Source organism: Bufo gargarizans, chromosome 1, assembly GCF_014858855.1.
Source record: "Bufo gargarizans isolate SCDJY-AF-19 chromosome 1, ASM1485885v1, whole genome shotgun sequence".
Taxonomy (NCBI): domain Eukaryota; kingdom Metazoa; phylum Chordata; class Amphibia; order Anura; family Bufonidae; genus Bufo; species Bufo gargarizans.
The window spans coordinates 266839329-266864653 of NC_058080.1; the positions used below are offsets into that span (position 1 = coordinate 266839329).

Below are 25325 nucleotides of genomic sequence, written 5' to 3' on the forward strand. Positions count from 1 at the left end.
TCCTTTCTCACTTTTGCCTTATTCATCTTTATTTTTAAGTATATAACTGATAAATTATTCTCATTGACCTTAAGTCACCTATGACAGAGTCAAGTGAGGTTCTTCAATCTCGTCCAAAATTATATTAGTTTTTAAAATAGGAATCTTGTCCTGTTGGGCTATTACTGAACGTAGGGTCATATGCAATAGCTTTATTTAGCTTTCCCTGGAAACTGCTAGCTATGTGGGCATCTACTATGTACTTGCCTTTTGGGTAATGGTATAGTAAAACAGCTTCTGAAATAACTGCCCAGTGCACATTAATTTGCTTTCAGTTGGATCAAAACGATTCAGAGAGGTTGGATTTTTCCAGGTGCCCAAGAGCATACATCACATTGAAGGAAAACATGCATCTGCCATCGGCCCATGGAGAAATGTGGCCTTTTCTTAGATTGATGGCATACCTCATGGAAATTCTGTGGGTTTCTGCATTGCAAGACATCCACAACATAAAGTAACAACATAGACCCGCATGTGTATGTACAGATTTTGCTGCAAAATAATTCCACAATGTGCGGTTGAGATTTTTTAAACTATCCTCGACTTCCCTGTTACAAACATTGTGGATTTTCTGAACACAATTCCGTTGTAGAAAATGTTCAGCATTAACACTACATGTAGTTGTACACTAAGGGCACAAGCAGACCTCTATGCCCTGGGTGGAAGTGTGTGTGTAGGACCATCTTTTTCTTCTTTTTTGTGTAATGTAGCCCCGTTTAATCTATACAAGGCATTCAAAAAGTTTTCAGACCCTTTCACTTTTTTCACGTTTTTGTAAAGTTGCGGCCTTGAGGCAAAATAAAAAAAATCTAGTTTTTCCTCATCATTCTATAGTCAATACCCCATAATGACAAAGTGAAAACAGAATGTTAGAAATAAGTATTTGCAAATTTATTAACCCCTTAAGGACATAGGGCGTACCGGTACGCCCTATTTCCCGAGTCCTTAAGGACCAAGGGCGTACCGGTACGTCCTAACTTAAAATCTTAATTCCGGCGCCGCTGGGTTAATCGGAACGGGATTTCGGCTGAAATCATTCAGCCGGCATCCCGTAACAACGCAGGGGGGGGTCATTTGACCCCCCCGTATCGGCGATCGCAGAAAACCGCAGGTCAATTCAGACCTGCGGTGTAGGAGGAGGAGGGGAGGGACTGAGGAGGAGGGGAGGGGAGGGACTGTGGCCACTGCGCCACCAATGAATGTGCCGGCCATATCCCACAGGGTCCCCCTCCTCCCCCCCCCCCATCATTGGTGGCAGTGTCAGTTCCGATCGGAGCCCCAGCAGTGTAATGCTGGGGCTCCGATCGGTTACCATGGGAGCCAGGACGCTGCTTAAGTCCTGGCTGCCATGGTATGTTAGTAGTGAGCAGAGAGCAGCGCATTATACTCACGTGCGCTGTGGCGGACGGTCGCTCCTTCTTCTGTCTGTGCGGCGGATTGCTAATGCTTAGCATTAGCAATGCGCCGCACAGACCTATGAGAAGGAGCGACCGCCGGCCACAGCGCACGTGAGTATAATGCGCTGCTCTCTGCTCACTACTAACATACCATGGCAGCCAGGACTTAAGCAGCGTCCTGGCTCCCATGGTAACCGATCGGAGCCCCAGCATTACACTGCTGGGGCTCCGATCGGAACTGACACTGCCACCAATGATTAATACTGGGGAGGGAGGGAGGGGGAGTTGCGTTACCAGAGGGGGCATATCAGAGGCTGGGGGGAGGGAGGGGAGGCAGATCAGAGGCTGGGGGGGGAGGCAGATCAGAGGCTGGGGGGGGAGGCAGATCAGAGGCTGGGGGGGGAGGCAGATCAGAGGCTGGGGGGGGGAGGCAGATCAGAGGCTGGGGGGGGAGGCAGATCAGAGGCTGGGGGGGAGGCAGATCAGAGGCTGGGGGGGAGGCAGATCAGAGGCTGGGGGGGGGAGGCAGATCAGAGGCTGGGGGGGGAGGCAGATCAGAGGCTGGGGGGGGAGGCAGATCAGAGGCTGGGGGGGGAGGCAGATCAGAGGCTGGGGGGGAGGCAGATCAGAGGCTGGGGGGGAGGCAGATCAGAGGCTGGGGGGGGGGGGGAGCCAGATCAGAGGCTGGGGGGGGGGGAGCCAGATCAGAGGCTGGGGGGGGGGGAGCCAGATCAGAGGCTGGGGGGGGGAGCCAGATCAGATCAGAGGCTGGGGGGAGCCAGATCAGAGGCTGGGGGGGGAGCCAGATCAGAGGCTGGGGGGGGGGGGGCGAGACAGATCAGAGGCTGGGGGCAAGCAGATCAGAGGCGGGGGGGAGGCAGATGGAGAGAGAGAGTGGTTAATGGAGGCTGCAAGCACCACCTTGGCATGTATAAAGTTATTGGTTTAGAGAGGGGTTAATGAAGGCACCTCCAAGGTGCTTTCATTAACCTCTTCAGACCAATAACTTTATACATGCCTAATGCCAAGGTGCTTCCATTAACCCCTCCAAACCCAATGGGCATGTATAAAGTTATTGGTTTGGAGGGGTTAATGGAAGCACCTTGGCATTAGGCATGTATAAAGTTATTAACCCCTTCAAACCAATAACTTTATACATACCTAATTACGTACGTTATTTTAAGTAGCTTTTTCTTATTAGATTACTCGATGAATCGAGAAATATAATCGATAGAATACTCGATTACAAAAATATTCGTTTACTGCAGCCCTAATTCAGACCTGCGGTTTGCTGCGCTTTTTGCCGTTTCTGATCCCCGCGGTCCCTGACCGCGGGGATCAGAAACTTCAGAGTGCCCGAAATCAATATTGTTAACCCCCCCCTGCACCCCTGCACGATTTGATGGCGGCGGGTGGTGCAGGGGGGGTGTCGCATGCAGTGGGGGCGTTGCGGGAGGCGGGCGGTGCGGCAGGCGGGATCGCGATCCCCCGCCCGCCTCCCATTGCATAATCGTTGGTGTACAGTGGGTATACCAGGGTGCCAGCACATTGCTGGCACCCTGGTATAAACGGCTGACATCGTTGATGCGATGTCAGCCGTTTAACCCTTTCCATACAGCGGTCCGTACGGACCGCTGTATGGAAAAGGTTAACAGTAAGAGGGAGCTCCCTCCCTCTCCGATCGGGGGGCTGCTGTGCCTTTGCAGCCCCCCGATGGGAGAAGGAGAGAGCCCCCAGACAGCCCCCCCAGAACCCCGTCCTTACCCTTCCCCGTCTGCGAAGTTCTGACCATAACTGAGCAGACGGGGAAGGTTCCCATGGCAACAGGACGCCTGATCAGGCGTCCTGCTGTCCATGGTGCTGAACAGATCTGTGCTGAAAGCATAGACCTGTTCAGTGTAAGTAAAATACAGTGCAGAAACCTATATAGGTTCTGTTCTGTATTTTACAGACATCAGACCCACTGGATCTTCAAGAACCAAGTGGGTCTGGGTCAAAAAAATCAAATAAAAAGTGAAAAAAGTTAAGATAAAAAAAAAAAACATTTATCACTGAATAAAAATTAAAAAAATAAAATACACTACACATATTAGGTATCGCCGCGTCCGTAACGACCTGATCTATAAAATGGTCATGTTACTTTCCCCGCACAGTGAACGCCATAAAAATAAAAAAATAAAAACTATGAGAAAATTGAAATTTTGCCCACCTTACTTCCCAAAAAAGGTAATAAAAGTGATCAAAAAAGTCGCATGTACGCCAAAATAGTACCAATCAAACCGTCATCTCATCCCGCAAAAAATGAGACCCTACTCAAGATAATCGCCCAAAAACTGAAAAAACTATGGCTCTTAGACTATGGAAACACTAAAACATGATTTTTTTTGGTTTCAAAAATAAAATCATTGTGTAAAATGTACATAAATAAAAATAAAGTATACATATTAGGTATCGCCGCGTCCGTATCGACCGGCTCTATATAAATATCACATGACCTAACCCCTCAGGTGACCACCGTAAAAAAAAAAAAAAAAAAACTGTGTAAAAAAAGCAATTTTTTGCCATCTTACGTCACAAAAAGTGTAATAGCAAGCGATCAAAAAGTCATATGCACCCCAAAATAGTGCCAATCAAACTGTCATCTCACCCCGCAAAAAATTAGACCCTACTCAAGATAATCACCCAAAAACTGAAAAAACTATGGCTCTTAGACTATGGAGACACTAAACAATTTTTTGGTTTTCAAAATGAAGTTATTGTATAAAACTTACATAAATAAAAAAAATTGTATACATATTAGGTATCGCCGCGTCCGTGACAACCTGCTCTATAAAATTACCACGTGATCTAACCTGTCAGATGAATGTTGTAAATAACAAAAAAAAAAACATGCCAAAAAAGCTATTTCTTGTTACCTTGCCGCACAAAAAGTGTAATATAGAGCAACCAAAAATCATATGTACCCTAAACTAGTACCAACAATACTGCCACCCTATTCCGTACTTTCTAAAATGGGGTCACTTTTTTTGGAGTTTCTACTCTAGGGGTGCATCAGGGGGGCTTCAAATGGGACATGGTGTCAAAAAACCAGTCTAGCAAAATCTGCCTTCCAAAAACCGTATGGCATTCCTTTTCTTCTGCACCCTGCCGTGTGCCCGTACAGTAGTTTAGGACCACATATGGGGTGTTTCTGTAAACTACAGAATCAGGGCCATAAATAATGAGTTTTGTTTGGCTGTTAACCCTTGCTTTGTTACAGGAAAAAAAATATTAAAATGGAAAATCTGCCAAAAAAGTGAAATTTTGAAATTGTATCTCTATTTTCCATTGAATCTTGTGCAACACCTAAAGGGTTAACAAAGTTTGTAAAATCAGTTTTGAATACCTTGAGGGGTGTAGTTTCTTAGATGGGGTCACTTTTATGGAGTTTCTACTCTAGGGGGGCATCAGGGGGGCTCCAAATGGGACATGGTGTCAAAAAACCAGTCCAGCAAAATCTGCCTTCCAAAAACCGTATGGCATTCCTTTCCTTCTGCGCCCTGCCGTGTGCCCGTACAGTAGTTTACGACCACATATGGGGTGTTTCTGTAAACTACAGAATCAGGGCCATAAATAATGAGTTTTGTTTGGCTGTTAACCCTTGCTTTGTTACTGGAAAAAAAATATTAAAATGGAAAATCTGCCAAAAAAGTGAAATTTTGAAATTATATCTCTATTTTCCATTGAATCTTGTGCAACACCTAAAGGGTTAACAAAGTTTGTAAAATCAGTTTTGAATACCTTGAGGGGTGTAGTTTCTTAGATGGGGTCACTTTTATGGAGTTTCTACTCTAGGGGTGCATCAGGGGGCTTCAAATGGGACATGGTGTCAAAAAAACTGTCCAGCACAATCCGGCTTCCAAAAACCATACGGCGCACCTTTCACTCTACGCCCCGCTGTGTGGCCGTACAGTAGTTTATGGCCACATATGGGGTGTTTCTGTAAACAGTAGAGTCAGGGCAATAAAGATACAGTCTTGTTTGGCTGTTAACCCTTGCTTTGTTAGTGGAAAAAATGGGTTAAAATGGAAAATTAGGCAAAAAAATGAAATTCTCAAATTTCATCCCCATTTGCCAATAACTCTTGTGCAACACCTAAAGGGTTAACGGAGTTTGTAAAATCAGTTTTGAATACCTTGAGTGGTGTAGTTTATAGAATGGGGTCATTTTTGGGCGGTTTCTATTATGTAAGCCTCGCAAAGTGACTTCAGAGCTGTAGTGGTCCCTAAAAATTGGGTTTTTGTAAATTTCTGAAAAATTTCAAGATTTGCTTCTAAACTTCTAAGCCTTGTAACATCCCCAAAAAATAAAATATCATTCCCAAAATAATTCAAACATGAAGTAGACATATGGGGAATGTTAAGTCATCACAATTTTTTGGGGTATTACTATGTATTACAGAAGTAGAGAAACTGAAACTTTGAAATTTGCTAATTTTTCCAAATTTTTGGTAAATTAGGTATTTTATTATGCAAAAAAAATAATTTTTTTGACTTTTTTTTACTAGTATCATGAAGTACAATATGTGACGAAAAAACAATCTCAGAATGGCCTGGATAAGTCAAAGCGTTTTAAAGTTATCACCACTTAAAGTGACACTGGTCAGATTTGCAAAAAATGGCCTGGTCCTTAAGGTGAAAATGAGCCCGGTCCTTAAGGGGTTAAAAAAGAAAAATTAAAACATTGCATTGACATAAGTATTCAGACCCTTTACTCAGTACTTAGTTGAAGCACCTTTGGCAGTGATTACAGCCTCCAGTCTTCTTGGGTATGATGCCACAAGGTTTGCAGACCTGGATTTTCACAATTGTTTTATGCAGATCCTCTTAATCTTTGTTAGATTGAATGGGAACTGTTAGTGAACAGCCATTTTCAGGTCTCTTCAGAGATGTTCCATTGGTTTTAAGTCGGCACCCTAGCTGGGCCATTCAAGGACATTCACGAGTTGTCACTAAGACACTACTGTATTGTCTTGGCTTTGGGTCATTGTCTTGTTGGAAGATAAACCTTAGGCCTCTTTCACACTTGCGTTGTCCGGATCCGGTGTGTACTCCACTTGCCGGAATTACACGCCGGATCCGGAAAAACGCAAGTGTACTGAAAGCATTTGAAGACGGATCCGTCTTCAAAATGCTTTCAGTGTTACTATGGCAGCCAGGACGCTATTAAAGTCCTGGTTGCCATAGTAGGAGCGGGGAGCGGGGGAGCGGTATACTTACAGTCCGCGCGGCTCCCGGGGCGCTCCAGAGTGACGTCAGAGCGCCCCATGCGCATGGATGACGTGCCATGCGATCACGTGATCCATGCGCTTTGGGCGCCCTGACGTCACTCTGGAGCGCCCCGGGAGCCGCACGGATGGTAAGTATGCTGCTCCCCCGCTCCACACTACACTTTACCATGGCTGCCGGGACTTCCCGGTAGCCATGGTAACCACTCTAAAAAAGCTAAACGTCGGATCCGGCAATGCGCCGAAACGACGTTTAGCTTAAGGCCAGATCCAGATCAATGCCTTTCAATGGGCATTAATTCCGGATCCGGCCTTGCGGCAAGTCTTCAGGATTTTTGGCCGGAGCAAAAAGCACAGCATGCTGCGGTATTTTCTCCGGCCAAAAAACGTTCCGTTCCGGAACTGAAGACATCCTGATGCATCCTGAACGGATTTCACTCCATTCAGAATGCATTAGGATAATCCTGATCAGGATTCTTCCAGCATAGAGCCCCGACAACGGAACTCTATGACGGAAGACAAGAACGCAGGTGTGAAAGAGCCCTAAAAGGGGTTATCCCATCATAATGATCACTGTTAAATCTGTTAATGATTTGACAGTGATCATTTTTGTAAATATACTTGATTAACAAATTCCCACCGATTAGGTCAAAATTCATCCTCACTTACCTTATTATTGTAACTCGGTCTCCCCTGGTTACGGCCACCGCTCTTCTCCAAAATCCTAAAGGTCGCACTTGCGCAGAAGACTCCTTCTTTTCTCCCGGCCGGGCCACTCGCTGTCCTGAACTCGCACGCTGCCACGCATGCGCGACGGTGACTTCTTCCAGGCCAGAATAGTACAGAGCTGCGAACGCGCACACCAGCTCTGTACTATACTGGCCAGAAATAAGTCACCATGGCGCATGCGTGGCGGCGTGCGCGTTCAGTCCAGTGCGCGGCCCGGCCGGGAGAAGACTTCAATCAAGATGAAGCCCGCCCCCAGCCAGAATCCAGGAAGTGAACACGCGGTGGCAGCAGGTAAGTATAAAAACGCAAAGTGGGATAACCCCTTTAAGCTCAGTCTGAGGTCCAGAGCAGTCTGAATCAGGTTTTCATTAAAAATATCTCTGTACTTTTCTCCATTCAGCTTTCCATTAATCCTACCCAGTCTCCCTGTCCCAGCTGCTGAAAAACAGCCCCACCGTATGATGCTGCCACTACCATGCTACACTGTAGGGAAGGTATTGAGCAAAATCATGAGCAGTACTTGGTTTTCTACAGATATGATACTTAGAACCGAGGTCAAAAAGTTTTAATTAGACCAGAGAATCTTGTTTCTCACAGTCTGAGAGTCCTTTTGGTGCTTTTATTTGCAAACTGCAGATGGGCTTTTATGTGTCTTTAACTGAGGTGAGGCTTCTTTTTGGCCACTCAGCCAGTCAGACTGGTGGAGTGCTGCAGTGATGGTTGACCTTCTGGATTTTTTTCCCATCTGCACATAGGACCTATGGAGCTCAGTGAGAGTGACCAAATTGGGTTTTTGGTCACCTCTCTTTCTAAGGTCCTTCTTCCCTGATTACTTTATTTGGTGGGGCAGCCAGCACTTGGAAGATTCCTGGTTGTTCCAAACCTCTTTAGTTTAAGAATTATGGAGGCCACTGTGCTCTTGGGAATTTTCATTGCAACATAATTTTTTATACTCTTCTCCAGATCTGTACCTCCACACAATCTTGTTTCTGAGCTCCACAGGTAGTTCTTACCACCTCATGGCTTGATTTTTGCTCTGATACACATTGTTATCTGTGAGACCTTATATAGGCAGGGGTGTGTCTTTCCCCATCATGTCCATTCAACTGAATTGACCACAAGTGAACTCCAATAAATACAGTGGGATGCGAAAGTTTGGGCAACCTTGTTAATCGTCATAATTTTCTTGTATAAATCGTTGGTTGTTACGATAAAAAATGTCAGTTAAATAAATTATATAGGAGACACACACAGTGATATTTGAGAAGTGAAATTAAGTTTATTGGATTTACAGAAAATGTTCTATAATTGTTTAAACAACATTAGGCAGGTGCATAAATTTGGGCACTGTTGTCATTTTATTGATTCCAAAACCTTTAGAACTAATTATTGGAACTCAAATTGTCTTGGTAAGCTCAGTGACCCCTGACCTACATACACAGGTGAATCCAATTATGAGAAAGAGTATTTAAGGGGGTCAATTGTAAGTTTTCCTCCTCTTTTAATTTTCTCTGAAGAGTAACAACATGGGGGTCTCAAAACAACTCTCAAATGACCTGAAGACAAAGATTGTTCACCATCATGGTTTAGGCGAAGGATACAGAAAGCTGTCTCAGAGATTTCAGCTGTCTGTTTCCACAGTTAGGAACATATTGAGGAAATGGAAGACCACAGGCTCAGTTCAAGTTAAGGCTCGAAGTGGCAGACCAAGAAAAATCTCGGATAGACAGAAGCGACGAATAGTGAGAACAGTCAAAGTCACCCCACAGACCAGCACCAAACACCTACAACATCATCTTGCCGCAGATGGAGTCACTGCGCATCGTTCAACCATCCGGTGCACTTTACACAAGGAGATACTGTATGCGAGAGTGATGCAGAGGAAGCCTTTTCTCCGCCCACAGCACAAAAAGTGCCGCTTGAGGTGGGATAAAGCACATTTGGACAAGCCAGCTTCATTTTGGAATGAGGTGCTGTGGACTGATGAAACTAAAATTGAGTTATTTGGCCATAACAAGGGGCGTTATGCATGGAGGAAAAAGAACACAGCATTCCAAGAAAAACACCTGCTACCTACAGTAAAATATGGTGGTGGTTCCATCATGCTGTGGGGCTGTGTGGCCAGTGCAGGGACTGGGAATCTTGTCAAAGTTGAGGGACTCATGGATTCCACTCAGTATCAGCAGATTCTGGAGACCAATGTCCAGGAATCAGTGACAAAGCTGAAGCTGTGCCGGGGCTGGATCTTTCAACAAGACAAAGACCCTAAACACTGCTCAATATCCACTAAGGCATTTATGCAGAGGAACTAGTACAACGTTCTGGAATGGTCATCTCAGTCCCCAGACCTGAATATAATTGAAAATCTGTGGTGTGACTGAAAGAGAGCTGTCCATGCTCGGAAGCCATCAAACCTGAATGAACTAAAGATGTTTTGTAAAGAGGAATGGTCCAAAATACCTTCAACCAGAATCCAGACTCTCATTGGAACCTACAGGAAGTGTTTAGAGGCTGTAATTTCTGCAAAAGGAGGATCTACTAAATATTGATTTCATTTCTTTTTTGTGGTGCCCAAATTTATGCACCTGCCTAATTTTGTTTAAACAATTATAGCACACTTTCTGTAAATCTAATAAACTTCATTTCACTTCTCAAATATCACTGTGTGTGTCTCCTATATGATATATTTAACTGACATTTTTTATCGTAACAACCAACGATTTATTCAGGAAAATCATGACGATTAACAAGGTTGCCCAAACTTTCGCATCCCACTGTAGATCAAAAGAAATGGGAGGCCCCCAGAGATAAATTGTAAGTGTCATAGCAAAGGTGAAAAAAGTGAAAAGGTCAGTTTCTGAATGCATTGTATACAGTATGTCACTGTTGGTGCCAGATGTTCTTATATGCTAGCATAGTGGGTATAACTAGCTTGCCACATGTCCTCCAGTAGATGACTTCTTCCAGCCATTCCGTTTAGTTGAGATTGAGGGTGTTGTTACACAGTACCATATAGCCTTGATTCTTGAAGGGGTTTTCTGGGCTTTTTCATATTGATGACCAATCCTCATCTCTAAGCGTTACATTTGCCATATGAATTTTTTATGGAGTTGGAAGTATTCTTATAGAATGTAGCATATTTATTTGTGGATATACAACGAACTCATTTTTATTTCATGTATAATCAGGCTACTTTATCCGCACTGAGATACAGAAAAGAAAATCCAGAACTCCTGTATGAGCTATTCCAGTAGTCCAAAACACGGATCCATAGCGTGTTCATGCCCACAGACATTCACAGCGGAAAAGGAAGGATCCTGCGTGGTAAGTAAAATCCAATGTTTTTTCAGATATTAAATGAAAAACGCACATCTTCACAATGATTTACTTATGTGTTTTGACCGACAAGCGGCCTTAGACAAAACGCGTCAGCATATCATTTTGAAGATGTGATGAAGATTTTTTACTTAATATCTGATTAAAGCATTGGATTCACTTACGCTTCTGGATCCTTCCTTTTCCGCTGTATACTTTATTCATCCCTCTCCTTTACTTTAGTATGAATTGGTACTTTCATGTGGTCATTTTTTTAATGAAAAGGTGTTAATAGACAAAAAAGAAAACATTTGGAGAACTCTGAATGGTAATGTTATTCCTATGCAAAAATCCTGCATCCTTAGTTAATGAGTAATCCAAATGTGAAAACATAATTTGGTGTTCCATCTGGTCCACACATTCCCTAAAGAAATGTATATTGTGTTAGTGACAGCACAAGGCGTATTATTCTATTTTAGCTTTTTTTATACACTTTTTGTTTTATGTTTAATACAATTGTTTTAGTAGCACTTCAGCGATAAAACAACATGCAGATTACAATGTAATAGGATCTCAGCCATCTTCCTGTGTGCCACCCTGTTCTGCTCTAAATGATGTTTTCCTGTCTGTCATATCAGATCACTGCCTACCACAGGAGTAGGTTTTTATATTGATGTCCTATCCTTAGAACAGGCCATCAATATCAGATTGGCGGGGCTCTGTCAGCCTCCACAGCACTGCTTACATTCACTTCAATGGGAGCAGTTCTGTATTAACCAGCTCCATCCACTGTACAGTGGACGGGACTGTATAGTTTTAGTACTTATTTCCAGCGCTGGAGCTATTGAATAACAGCTTTTAGTCATAGGTGCCTGGAGTCTGAACCTATCTGATCAGATATTGCTGACCTACAGTATCCTAAGAGTAGGCCATCAATATAGGAATCCTGGATATCAGATTGGCGGGGCTCTGTCAGCCTCCACAGCACTGCTTCCATTCACTTTAATGGGAGCAGTTCTGTATTAGCCAGCTCCATCCACTGTACAGTGGATGGGACTGTATAGTTTTAGTACTTATTTCCAGCGCTGGAGCTACTGAATAACAGCTTTTAGTCATAGGTGCCTGGAGTCTGAACCTATCCGATCAGATATTGCTGACCTACAGTATCCTAAGAGTAGGCCATCAATATAGGAATCCTGGAAAACCCCTTTAAAACAGTTAACAATGTTTTATATTTTTTTGCAATGACAAGGAATGGTTGTAAATTGTTCAGTTTTGTCCACCAGCCAATCTAGTGTTTACACTCTGGTCCCTGTTTACTTTCAGGCAGCTGATCACATGTATAAAAAATGGCTATAATGTGGGGATATACGAGGGTGAAACCCCTACAGCCAGTTTGGATAGAATCGAAAAATAGGGCGTATTATAACTCAAAGAAGCTGTCCTGAGGATAGGTCATCAATAGAAAAAGCCCGGACAACACCTTTAACTTTTCCCCTTAGTTTAAAACATGGCACAAAAAGTTTAGAAGATAAAATATCCGGTCAAATTAGCCTCCACCTCAACCAAAACAACTGTTAACACTGTTAAATTCCTCCACTACACACCCATGGGTTTGGTGCGTTAATAACACAAAGCCAAATAAATATAAATAACGTTAAATAACCACAAAAAAAGATAGTTATAGGGTAAGAAAATGGGAGAGACCGAGGTCCAATTTAGTGTGGGATTTAAGCAGATGCTCCACTTGGCATAATGTGCAGAGTTGAGTCCACCATGTGGCTGTTTAGGTTACTGTCCCTAGTGATTCCTAAAACAATATATCGAAAAGAAACTAGTAATCCCTATAAGCCTAACCAAGGAGCACCTACCCTGACACTGGGAGACCCTGTCTAGGACCTCATCTTAGATATGGTCCTCAACCATATTCTGCTCCTAGCATGGCCTAAAGTTCTAAACGTTTTGTGCCAGGTTTTAAACAAAAAATAAAACTTAAGCATGTTGAACGACATGAGACCTGCAGCCAGACACTGCCCTCAGCAGTTTCATTTGTATAAAGGGCACAGGACAGCTGAGGCCAGTGATTGGATGCAGCAGTCACATGTGTAAATACCACATGATCAGCTGCATGGCAGTAAACAGACACTAGCGGGGGCCATCGGAGTAGTGATGCTGGAGGAGTTCAGGGTAAAACAGGCAAGTATTGTTTTATCTTATTTTAAACTATTCTTTGCCTTTAGAAAAACATTTTTATTCTGCTGAACCCCTTTAGGTGTCATGGTCACATATTCATATAGGAGCCTAAGATATAACAGAGCTCCCAAAGTGAAAAGCAGATAGGGAAGATGATAATATGGAGGACATGGGCTTCTACTATGGATTGGAATAAAAAAAATTGGTAATGTGCTGGTAGTTTTGTTAGACGTGAGGAGTTAGATTCTGTTCAGATTTTAGTAGCACTGCATGCCATCCTGCAAATATACTACACTGTTTTGTCTGGCAAAAAAAATGTACAGAAATACAGACGTGGACAAAATTGTTGGTACCCTTTGGTCAATGAAAGAAAAAGTCACAATGGTCACAGAAATAACTTTAATCTGACAAAAGTAATAATAAATTAAAATTCTATAAATGTTAACCAATGAAAGTCAGACATTGTTTTTCAACCATGCTTCAACAGAATTATGTAAAAAAATAAACTCATGAAACAGGCATGGACAAAAATGATGGTACCCCTAACTTAATATTTTGTTGCGCAACCTTTTGAGGCAATCACTGCAATCAAACGCTTCCTGTAACTGTCAATGAGACATCTGCACCTCTCAGCAGGTATTTTGGCCCACTCCTCATGAGCAAACTGCTCCAGTTGTGTCCGGTTTGAAGGGTGCCTTTTCCAGACTGCATGTTTCAGCTCCTTCCAAAGATGCTCAATAGGATTGAGGTCAGGGCTCATAGAAGGCCACTTTAGAATAGTCCAATTTTTTCCTCTTAGCCATTCTTGGGTGTTTTTAGCGGTGTGTTTTGGGTCATTGTCCTGTTGCAAGACCCATGACCTGCGACTGAGACCAAGCTTTCTGACACTGGCTAGTACATTTCTCTCTAGAATTCCTTGATAGTCTTGAGATTTCATTGTACCCTGCACAGATTCAAGACACCCTGTGCCAGACGCAGCAAAGCAGCCCCAGAACATAACAGAGCCTCCTCCATGTTTCACAGTAGGGACAGTGTTCTTTTCTTGATATGCTTCATTTTTTCGTCTGTGAACATACAGCTGATGTGCCTTGGCAAAAACTTCGATTTTTGTCTCATCTGTCCACAGGACATTCTCCCAGAAGCTTTGTGGCTTGTCAACATGTAGTTTGGCATATTCCAGTCTTGCTTTTTTATGATTCGTTTTCAACAATGGTGTCCTCCTTGGTCGTCTCCCATGTAGTCCACTTTGGCTCAAACAACGACGGATGGTGCGATCTGACACTGATGTTCCTTGAGCATGAAGTTCACCTTGAATCTCTTTAGAAGTCTTTCTAGGCTCTTTTGTTACCATTCGGATTATCCGTCTCTTAGATTTGTCATCAATTTTCCTCCTGCGGCCACGTCCAGGGAGGTTGGCTACAGTCCCATGGATCTTAAACTTATGAATAATATGTGCAACTGTACTCACAGGAACATCTAGTTGCTTGGAGATGGTCTTATAGCCTTTACCTTTAACATGCTTGTCTATAATTTTCTTTCTGATCTCTTGAGACAGCTCTTTCCTTTGCTTCCTCTGGTCCATGTCGAGTGTGGTACACACCATATCACCAAACAACACAGTGATTACCTGGAGCCATATATATAGGCCCAATGGCTGATTACAAGGTTGTAGACACCTGTGATGCTAATTAGTGGACACACCTTAAATTAACATGTCCCTTTGGTCACATTATGTTCTGTGTTTTCTAGGGGTACCATCATTTTTGTCCATGCCTGTTTCATGAGTTTATTTTTTTACATAATTCTGTTGAAGCATGGTTGAAAAACAATGTCTGACTTTCATTGGTTAACATTTATAGAATTTTAATTTATTATTACTTTTGTCAGATTAAAGTTATTTCTGTGACCATTGTGACTTTTTCTTTCATTGACCAAAGGGTACCAACAATTTTGTCCACGTCTGTATATACATTGACAAACGGAGTCAAAACTATGGTATGTTTGCTCAATTATAGTCTATGGATACGCCATACTTTTCTATTTCTAATTTTTTTCTGTTTACAAATATATCTGCTTGACGTACAGCAAAAACGAGATGTGCCCCTAACATGATTGAGAATTTCTTTGATTGGGAATTTGAGTTTGGCATTTATGTATCGGATTACCGTAGCAAAAGCAACTTCTTTAAAAAAAATAAAAATGCATATATATTTAATTATTATTTTTTTCAACTGTCTTTCCATGTAAAAGTGAATAAGTAATACAGTTATCACATAGACTGACATCTAGTGGCCAGTGTACACTGCATACTGGTTCCATATCTGATCTTACAGCGTACAGTGAATTTGGATGTTATTACTGTCAGTAGTAAGCAGAGGATTAAAGGGGTTGTGTCATCTCAGGCAATGGGGGCATATCACTAGGATATGCACCCATTGTCTGACAGAGGTGGGACCTGCACCTATCTCTTAAAAACGGAGCCGGCAAAGTCCCAGAGGGCGCACAGTGCATGCACGATTGCCCTCCATTCATTTCTTTGGGGCCTCTGAAAATAGCCGATCACTGGCTCAGCAGTCAGAGCGGTGGCAGCACAAGCGCGGTGCGCTCCCGTTCCCGAGCTCCAAGCGTGCTGCTCGGCTATTTTCAGCAGGTCAATAGGAAGGCTTGTTGGTGGCCGGTCTCAGCACCGTCAGCCAACAGTTTGCCAGCCTCATGTTAGACTTCATTTTAGACTGCATTCACACGGCCGTTGTGCGGCCGTTCCGTGCATTGGGGATTGCAATTGCGGTCCCCAATGCACGGGCAACATCCGTGCAGCGGGCCGGACCCATTCAACTTGAATAGGTCCGTGGTCTGTCCACACCGCAAAAAATATGACATGTCATATTTATTTGCAGTGCGGAACAACGGAAAGAAACACCACGGAAGCACTCCATAATGCTTCCGGTGGTCCGTTCCGTGACTCTGTTCCGCATCTTCGGAATTGCGGACCCATTCAAGTGAATGGGTCCGCGTCTGTGATATGGGGTGCACACGGCCGGCAGCCACGGATTGCCGACCTTCCGTTTGCGGGCCGCGATACGGCCATGGCCACCCAACGGCTGTGTGCATCAGGCCTTAGAGATAGGTGCAGGTCCCAGAGGTGAGACCCGCACTTATTAGACAATGGGGGTATATCCTAGCGATACGCCACCATTGTCTGAGATGGGAATACCCCTTTAATGACAGGTCTAATATGCTGCCTCGGTTAAGACACTAAAGACAAGTATGGACTCAGTAGAGTTACCATGAAGGTTGAGGATGACATTGTCTGTCTGAAGCTCTAGACTCCATTAACTGTAAGGGTCTTTTGACATGGACTGATGGGTGGCTGTAATGAGCACTGATCCACGGTATAACAAGTAATTCAGCATTCATTTAAAGGGTCTTTTCACTGGCCGATGTAAACTGCATGTAGGACAAATGATCGTTAGTATGATCATTCATCCCTATAGAGTTTGAATACTGTAGACAGCGCATCTCCTGTGTACTGTCAGGGCTTTTCTTGGGCCTTAAGCAAAGTTAAAGGGAACCTGTCACCGGGATTTTGGGTATTAACCTGAGATGAGTCCTGTCTCTGACTCATCTCAGGGACAGGACTCATCTCAGGTTAATTTGCATATGTATCAAATAGTTTTTTTTACACAATAAAAGCACACAGAGCTATGGGGACTGGGTATTGTGGATGTGCTAGCGGCCATCTAGCAACCCATGTCCTCAGTTCTATACCCAAAATCCAGGTGACAGGTTCCCTTTAAGCTCCACCCCATTGGTCAGCTATGTTCCCCTGGTTATGGCCCACCTTCTGCACAGGCAGTATTTGCACCCCTGTAGTCTTTTTTTTCAGCCAACATAAAGTCGGGGGCCCCAAGCATTTGCTTGGCTTGTGTGGTGGTAAAGTCCACCACTGTATTCTGGACATGGGAAGTTGTGTTGCCGACATATGAATTTTGGAATTGCAATTGTATTTTATTTTGTGTAAAGATAAAATATAATCCATAGGGGGTTCCTGGTCAATACTTGCTGATTGGACTGCAAGCTTCTCTCTATCTCATTTTCTACTTATATAATTTTTTTTCCATAATGTCTATATATATATTTTTTAAGGAAACTTTTATGCTGTTTTATTTTATTGACTAATTGTTTCATTTTGCTTAGATTTAAACAGGATAAAACAAGAATATGAATTGATAACGCCGATATCTACTGACGCTGAGGGACGCCATGTTTCAAATATTCTTTCCACTGGTCACAAAAAAAGATTACCAAGAGACACAACACATAGTCGCCAGCCCCTCTACTTCAATGTTACAGCCTTTGGAAGAGAATTTCATCTTAAATTGAAGCCAAACACTCGCCTCATTGCTCCAGGGGCTGTGGTAGAATGGCATGAAGACTCCGTGAATGCTGAAAACCGAAGCCATGTTGGAAATACAACCCACCTTTCAAATAGCACAAAGGAAATCTGGAAAAAGGAGCCTTTATGGACAAATTGTGCTTATGTTGGGGAAATAACAGATATCCCTGGAGCGTCTGTTGCATTAAGTAACTGTGATGGTCTGGTAAGATACGTTTTCTGATTATGGCTCTTTTATTCTCCATTATTTTCTGTGTTTTCAATTATGCAGGCAGTATAGCAAGAAATGAAAACCTGCAAAATGCAAGATTTAAGACTGTAGAATGATTTAAATTGTAGAACTTGTTGTCAAACATGATCTTAGCCTTGGTTCTAAAGCTGTTCAGCACTTTTGAGGATACCAAAATAACTTTTCCCAAAATACAGAGGGACTTAAAAGAGTCTTAGGGACTTAGGAGAGACGGGAGCTTCCCAATCAATTCGATTGTCGAGAGAGATAAGGATCAGGCATGTTGAATGTCAACATCCTTTTGGTCTCCTGGGAAGTAAGCTGCTGCCAGAGATGTCTCCTGTCTCCCCGTTGAAAATACATACACACTCAACCGACATCTGTTGAAAATGTGTGCGTGCCGTACTTTAAGTGAAATACTCTATAACCAACTGGGAACTCATGGAAGGAGGTAGAATTACCTCTCTTCCACTATATTTATGCGTTTTGACTCATACATTGTCACTTTGTTCTACAGTAGTTTCCTAGCAGAGTGGAAGATATTTTAGCTGCAAAGGTGGAAAAACTCCATATGAATGTCTATGGATTTAGAATGGGATTTCATAAAAGCTCCAGGAGTTGTAATGTGTAGATGTTCCGATACATTTGTCCATATAGTGTATGTGTTAACTTACCTTTGGCTTTTTACACAGTATATTGAAATTGTAATAAAATGTACAGGGCTGCATTTATTTCATAGTGCATTCAAAGTAATAAGCGATGGCATCCCAACCTACAAATTTCCATATTTTTCTTAGCAAAATCTTTATAATTCTTATGAATTGGTCTGTTTTTAAGCAGAGAGTCCTGGCTAACCCTTAACACTGCGAAAATATTATACTTGAGAATGTTAACCTGTGATTGGTATATTTTCCACGGGAGCCAAATAGTTCTTTAAATCACAAAAAAGATACTGTGTGGCTGAAATGTTTTAGGATAAAATCAGATTGAGGTCATTGCCAGGTATACTGGAAGACACTTTGGCCTGCATCGCTATGCCACACTAAACACTATTTCTGAAAAACAGCAAGAGCGGGCGGATATTTACAGTGGTAACTCCGTGGTCTACCAGGGTAAACAGTTTGAAATCCCAGATACACACTGCTTGCAACCCACATGTGCTGCAAATACTAATTCAATCAATGTTACAGAGGAAAAACAACAGCAGCTATTTTGTGTTCATCTAGTTACAGTAGAAACTCCCTTTCCCATGGGACCACATCTAAAAACACATTGGAAGCTGACTTTCTTCAATGGGCTGCCTAAAGAGGACTTTAATGGAAAGCTGTGCAAGTTTCTCAGGTTTATGAAAGCAATTGCTATTTGACTCCCATTTGCTTTGGATTTGCATTGGCTTAAGTAATTACATCTGACACCTCCCAAAGCTTGAAAATTAAAGGGGGTGACCCATCTAGGCCATTGATGACATATCGCTAGGATATGCCAACAATGTCAGATAGGTGCAGGTCCCACCTCTGAGACCTGCTCTTAAGTAGAGAACTGGGCTCCTGAAGTGAAACGTTTTCATTGCTATGTGAGTTTCGAAAATAGCTAAGTAAGTGTGCTTGACTAATTTTAGAAGTCTCAAAGTGGTGAGTAATGAGTGCACCCTGTAAGTACTGCTACCTCCCCATTCACTGCTATGGGACGATCAGAAATTGCTGAGCCAGGGCTCAGCCATTTTTGGAACTTCCATAGCATGCTTCTTTCTGTTCATTTCAGGTTTCCCGTTCTGGGGATAGGAGTAGGTCCCAGACCTGTCTCACATTGATGACATAATCTAGCGATATGCCATCAATGTTCCAGATGGGATTACCTTTTTAAACTTATATAACTAAGAATATATTTAACCAAGATATCCATGGCATTTCCTTAAGTAGAAAAGTGTATATTTATTTACCAATCGCAATGTTTCGGTCCACACACTGGAACCTTTCTCAAGCAGTGATAATTTTGGAGGAGGATTGCTCCATCAGCCTCTGGCACCCAAGCTTCACATTTTGGCAGTGCTGTTCACATTTTCTGGACATTTTAAGAATATATTTAGAGATGAGTGAATCGAATCCCACGAAGTGGAATTTGAGCTGAATTTCAGGATAAATTACCTAGAAGCCGAATTTCCTCGTGCTTCGTGTCTGCGATTCGATTTACCCTGAAATAGTATAAAAAACTAAAAATTCTAACTTACCTCCTCCATTTGCTCACGACGGGCCACCAGCCTCCACTTGCTTGAAGATCTCAGCCGAAATCCTGTGCGACGCGAGATTGCGTCATCACGCCGGCTGGTGTGGTGACGTATGATGTATTATGTCATCGTCAGGTTTCCTAATGCAGGGAACCTGTCATTGACTGACTCTTTTCTAGGCCCGGGATGTGATGATGCTAGTTCCTGACATCCACTTATTTTAAGGGCCTGTTGACACTGTGTATACTGAAACAGAAACCGCAGTGGTTTCTGATGCGATTATTCACATTAGATGCTGCGAACTCACTTGCGGGTTAGCTATACTAAATGGAGTCAGGTCTCAAGTGTATACCCGCCGCGGCTTCAAGCAGCATCCATGTGGACACAAAGCCGAGAAGGGACATGTCTCTTCTTGATGAGGTTTTTGGCTTTAAACCATCGGCCTGTGAACTGCACTGCACTTTAGGATAGTATAAGGTCCTAAAGTTTGAATGAATTCATGTTTTCTATTGTATAGACTAGTTATATACAAAGCAGAAGCACGGACTTGAGCAACGAGGTTGAGAAAATATCTTTATTTTCATGAGGACGTAGGAAAAATGAAACCATAGAATAAGTGGCCTCTTGATAACATGGAACCTGTCACTACTGCCTTATTTCCCCAGGAGAATGTGGAACAGGTTCAAACACTCAAGGACTTTTTGATGATTGACGTTCTTATCTTGTCCTCTTCAGTTCAAACCCACATCCTCAATTGTCCGAAAAAAAAGATTGAAAGAAGAGTCACAGTTATATTGTTGAGTAATGTGTTTGGCAGAAGATGAGGGGACTATATGAAAATTGCTTGCTCATTTCTTCGGTACATATATATATCCTGTGTAGAATCAGTGTCTGTTCTTAGCTTTTCAAAGTGGATTTCCTAGTAAAATGTGACTTGCATAAGTGGTCTTCTTGATAACTGTGCTTACAAAATCATTTTGGACTTTGCAGTATCTCTCAGTCGTGTTGAGTCATTTTTAGGAGTGAGCAAATTGGTCTCCCTGATTCACTGATCTTCCCAAATCACAGACAGTGGGGAAGTACAGTAAGTCTGCTTATTAGTATCTATAATTCACCAATATGCATTCCTGAAACAGTAGATATTGGGGAGGTTTTATCAAAACTGGAATAAAGGAAAACGGGCTTAGTTGCCCATAGCAACCAATCGGATACCACCTTTCATTTTTCAGAGCTCCTTTGGAAAATGAAAAGTGGAATCTGAGTGGCTGCTATGGTCAACTACAGTAAGCCAGTTTTACTTTACACTAGTTTTGATAAATCTGCCCAATTGTGTTGTCTGTTGTCAAAAGGTTTTCATATCTGGTTCTATCACTTTGACAATCCAGTGCAATCTGCAGGCAGCATGTTATAGAGCAGGAGGAGCTGAGCACATTGATATATCGTTGTTTGAGAAAAGATTCAGTAAAACTTGTAATTTATGTGCTTAGGTGTCCTGTGGTTAGTCCTACTCGTGATTAACAGCTATACAGTAACTGTATGTAAATGCCAAACTATATAGCATTCTGTCTGTGAAGGTTCTCATTTATCCAGGTCATGGTATATCCATAAAGAATAAATCAAGGCAACTAGACGTACTGTAGATTTCTTGAAAACGTTTCACTCGTTCTTCCAATGAGCTTTCTCAATTCTGAGTGACTGTACAAAAATTCTGGGAATAAATATGTAACTGAATCTGGCAATCAACCATGCTGGGTATGATTGCCAGATGTTGATTCAGTTACATATTTATTCCCAGGGAATTCTTGTACAGTCACTCAGAATTGAGAAAGCTCGTTGGAAGAACGAGTGAAACGTTTTCAAGAAATCTACAGTACGTCCAGTTGCCTTGATTTATTCTTTACAGATATATAGCATTCTGCTCAGTTCTTCCAGTTCTATAACATGCTGCCTGCACTGCAATTTTATGGTGACAGCTTAGCTTTTTTGTGTCTCCAAAAATGAAAGTGTGCCACCATATCTTTATTGCCTCTTGTCCCCTGACTGCAGTGCAATTTTCTTTCTAGATGTACCCGCTCCCCAGTATACAGTGCTATTACATACCATGTCTGACTGCAGAGCAGTTTTTTTCTAGGCGCCCCCCATTCCCCGGTAACCAGTGCAGTTACTTTCAGTGCCTGATGGGCTAACTAATGGATACATTGCCAATTGGGTGGTCTCCAGTTGTCAACTGATAGTGGCCCTAGCCACTCGTCACTGTCCACTTGCTGCTTTCGATCCCTCTGACTGCTGTCTAAAGGGAGCGTGATCTTTGAAGATGGTGTTCGTTTCACGAGATCTCTTGGGGTTCAACCTATGGAGCTGGAAGCTCTGTGACACTGTGTGCACTGGGATGTAAGTGACAAAGCGGCTCAGGTTCATGCCCTTTGACAGTGGTCAGTGGATTTTGCCAGTTGTCATTTTATTGATTAGTATTTTAGGCAAAGAAAGTAGTGACATTGATTGTGGGGGAATGGGAAAACCTAAGGGTACAACCACATGTCCCAGTTGCAACGTGGCCGTGCTACCGTTGGGTACCGCGTGGCTCTGTAGGCCGCAGAGGGCCGTAATTAAACTAATGAGGACTGCACTCTTTAGTCGGTCTGTATTTCTAGTGCCTGCACGGCACACGCAATACCGCATAGCCGTTTGCAATACAGGTATGGTGGCAGCTTTACATTTTTGGGGACATAACTAGTTCTCTTCAAAGGGGTTCTCCAGGAATTAAAACAATTTAAATACTTAAATATTATTTAAATATATTCACAAATACCTTTCATTACTTAGAATAGCTTGTTTTGTTTAGGGAGCAATCATTAGGATAAATAAAATGGCCGCCGTCCTATCAGTACACACAAAACCTGTCCTAATCACACAGGAGGACACGTTACTTCACCACATTGAGCCATAGTGATGCCTCATCCTCATCTGCTCTGCTGTGCTTGTCAGGGATTATGATCCTGAATACAGGTGAATCTCTGTGGGAATGAAGATGATGAGGAGACATGAAAGGAGAGTGAGGTGTGGCAAATGAGCAGCAGCACTTTTTTACAGTCTCCATTACCACAGCCTGTCCTGTCCATCCTCTCTGTACTTCATGTCTCCTCATAAACTAAATTTTCCAGAGATTCAGCTAAAGTTCTTATCTGTATTCAGGATCATAGTCCCTGACAAGTAGAGAGGATGAGGCAGATCTTTACCTCAGTGTTGTGAAGTAACTTGTCCTGCTGTGTGATCAGGACAGTTTTTTTGTGAACTAATGGGACAGTGGCCATTTTCCTGATGATTGCTCCCCAGACAAAATGAGCCATTATAAATAATGAAAGGTATTTGAGAATATATTTATAATAAAGTAATATTTAAGTATTTTTATTTTCTTAATTCCACTTTAAGGAGAATTTATAAGATTCAGGGTCCATTCACACGTCCGTTGTTTCTTTCCTGATCTGTTCCGTTTTTTGCGGAACAGATCTGGACCAGATCTGGACCCATTCATTTTCAATGGGTCCTGAAAAAAAATCAGACATTGTGCTGTCCGATTGTGCAGTGTGCAGACATTGTGCTGTCCGATTTTTTTCAGGACCCATTGAAAATGAATGGGTCCAGATCTGGTCCAGATCTGTTCCGCAAAAAACGGAACAGATCAGGAAAGAAACAACGGACGTGTGAATGGACCCTTAATTTGCACCAAGCAAGGGATAGATATCAGCTGGAATATGTAACAGATTGCGCAATGCCACTAAGTAGTGACATAAAACTACCACTCTATATACCATTACATTCACACATTTCTGACCACATGGTTACACCATACAATACTACCCAGAGAGTTATGCTGTATGTCAGTTTCAGAATTGTAGCAGTAGCAATTTGAGCTATCACTGAATTGTGTCTAACACCTTTCAGTCACTTTTGGCATAAATTTTCATATACATCGATCATATAGCATATCGGTATCCATTCACTGGTCCTCTGATTGTTCCGTCAGTAGCCAGGTGGTCATTGGGGCATTCAGCATTTGATGTTTTGTTGCAACTGTTCAGTCTGTGTGTGGTTGGTACATGTTAAACAGCAATGGTCCACGTGTCTTAGTATCCTACATGTCCAGGGGCCTAATAATTCCTAATTTTCATCAATCGAATAAATGTAGTGGTTTGATTATGCAGATGATACAGTGGTCTGTCCCTGGGGCTAGTGATATTAGCAATACAATAGTAAGACTATGAAGTGTGATCATTTGGAAAGTCTTTTGTGAATAGCCGTGCTGTAGCATTTTGCTCTGCTCTTTGATACCCAGAAGCATTTTAATATCAGGGAGCTCATTGTGTTAGTGGCGTCACGTCCAACAGTCATTTGACATAGTCACTGTATGCCCATCTGTATGTACAGTTCCATACATGCACAGATGCATGTATGCCAATGCACATGGAAAGATGTAACCTGATACTGTATTTTCTGTTACGTCAAATACAGAATCTTGAAGTATCTGCAACTCATTACTCCCTGAACTTCCATGAACATTATCAATATGATTTCCAGGAAATAATTTCTCCATCCTCAATATGATGCTTTGCCAAGTTGCCTGTTAAATTGTTCTTGTTCCAAATATATGGTCGCTATCATGAACATCCGTTCTTCTTTCCTAACAGTAAATACAGAGCATTGATTCTATCTGGTTTAGACCAATATATTTAATTATTTCATGTGGACAATTTATTATACCATGTGAGAACAATAAAATCTAATCAGTTATGTAACTTTGTAGGATGGGTTTCCACGTTTTTGAAGTCGAAGCCAGGAGTGGATTCATAAAAGGAGAACTATTGTTCACCTTGGCTTCAAGAAGGGCATAAAAAACCTGAACATGGAAGCCCAGCCCTATGTGTATGTGATTTTAAGTCTCCTTGATACTAGGTAGCTACTTCTGACAGTTTCTTGTCCTATGACTGTTTAGTTAAAGGGGTTTTCTCACTTTCAAAACACTTTTTTTTAAACACTGTACCCTTCTTTTTCCTGACCCCACGGCTCTGGTAGCTGCATTCAATTCAGAGGTTGTGCTATTCATGTAACACTCATTTTACTGTCAGAAACTATACTACCCATGACCGCCTTCACTGTGTGCATTCCGGTGCAAGCAGTCCTGAGGAGTCTAATACACATGTAGGCATGAGATAGATTAGCTGCATTGCATGCTTAAAACGAACGGCTGACATCTTCATATAAGTATCCTGTAAAAGTACACCAGGGCATAACCACTGACATTGGTCATGGTATATTAGTAGAAAGAAGTCAGAGCAACTAGTCTAGTTGCTCTGACTTCTTTCTACTAATATACCATGATGTTGTATTTTCTCATTTGCTTGACTGAAGCTTTTAGGTGTGATAAAACTGCTTCAGGAAAGGTGTTAGAACAGCATTGTAGGTAGCAGACAATAGATGTCGTACCCTCCCCCTTTATTCAAGCTTGGTGTCTCCAAGTTAACATTTATAGCTTCCTTCGC

The 25325-nt window shown here is 42.4% G+C and overlaps 1 protein-coding gene across 1 annotated transcript in view; it reads left to right on the forward strand.

Annotated features, from left to right (window-relative positions):
• Window positions 1–25325, forward strand: part of ADAMTS3 (ADAM metallopeptidase with thrombospondin type 1 motif 3) — a 189315-nt gene that overhangs the window by 12566 nt on the left and 151424 nt on the right. Inside the window, exon 3 of the mRNA XM_044303006.1 lies at window positions 17137–17540. Coding sequence (XP_044158941.1) covers window positions 17137–17540 — 404 coding nt within the window. The remainder of the gene's footprint in view (window positions 1–17136; window positions 17541–25325) is intronic.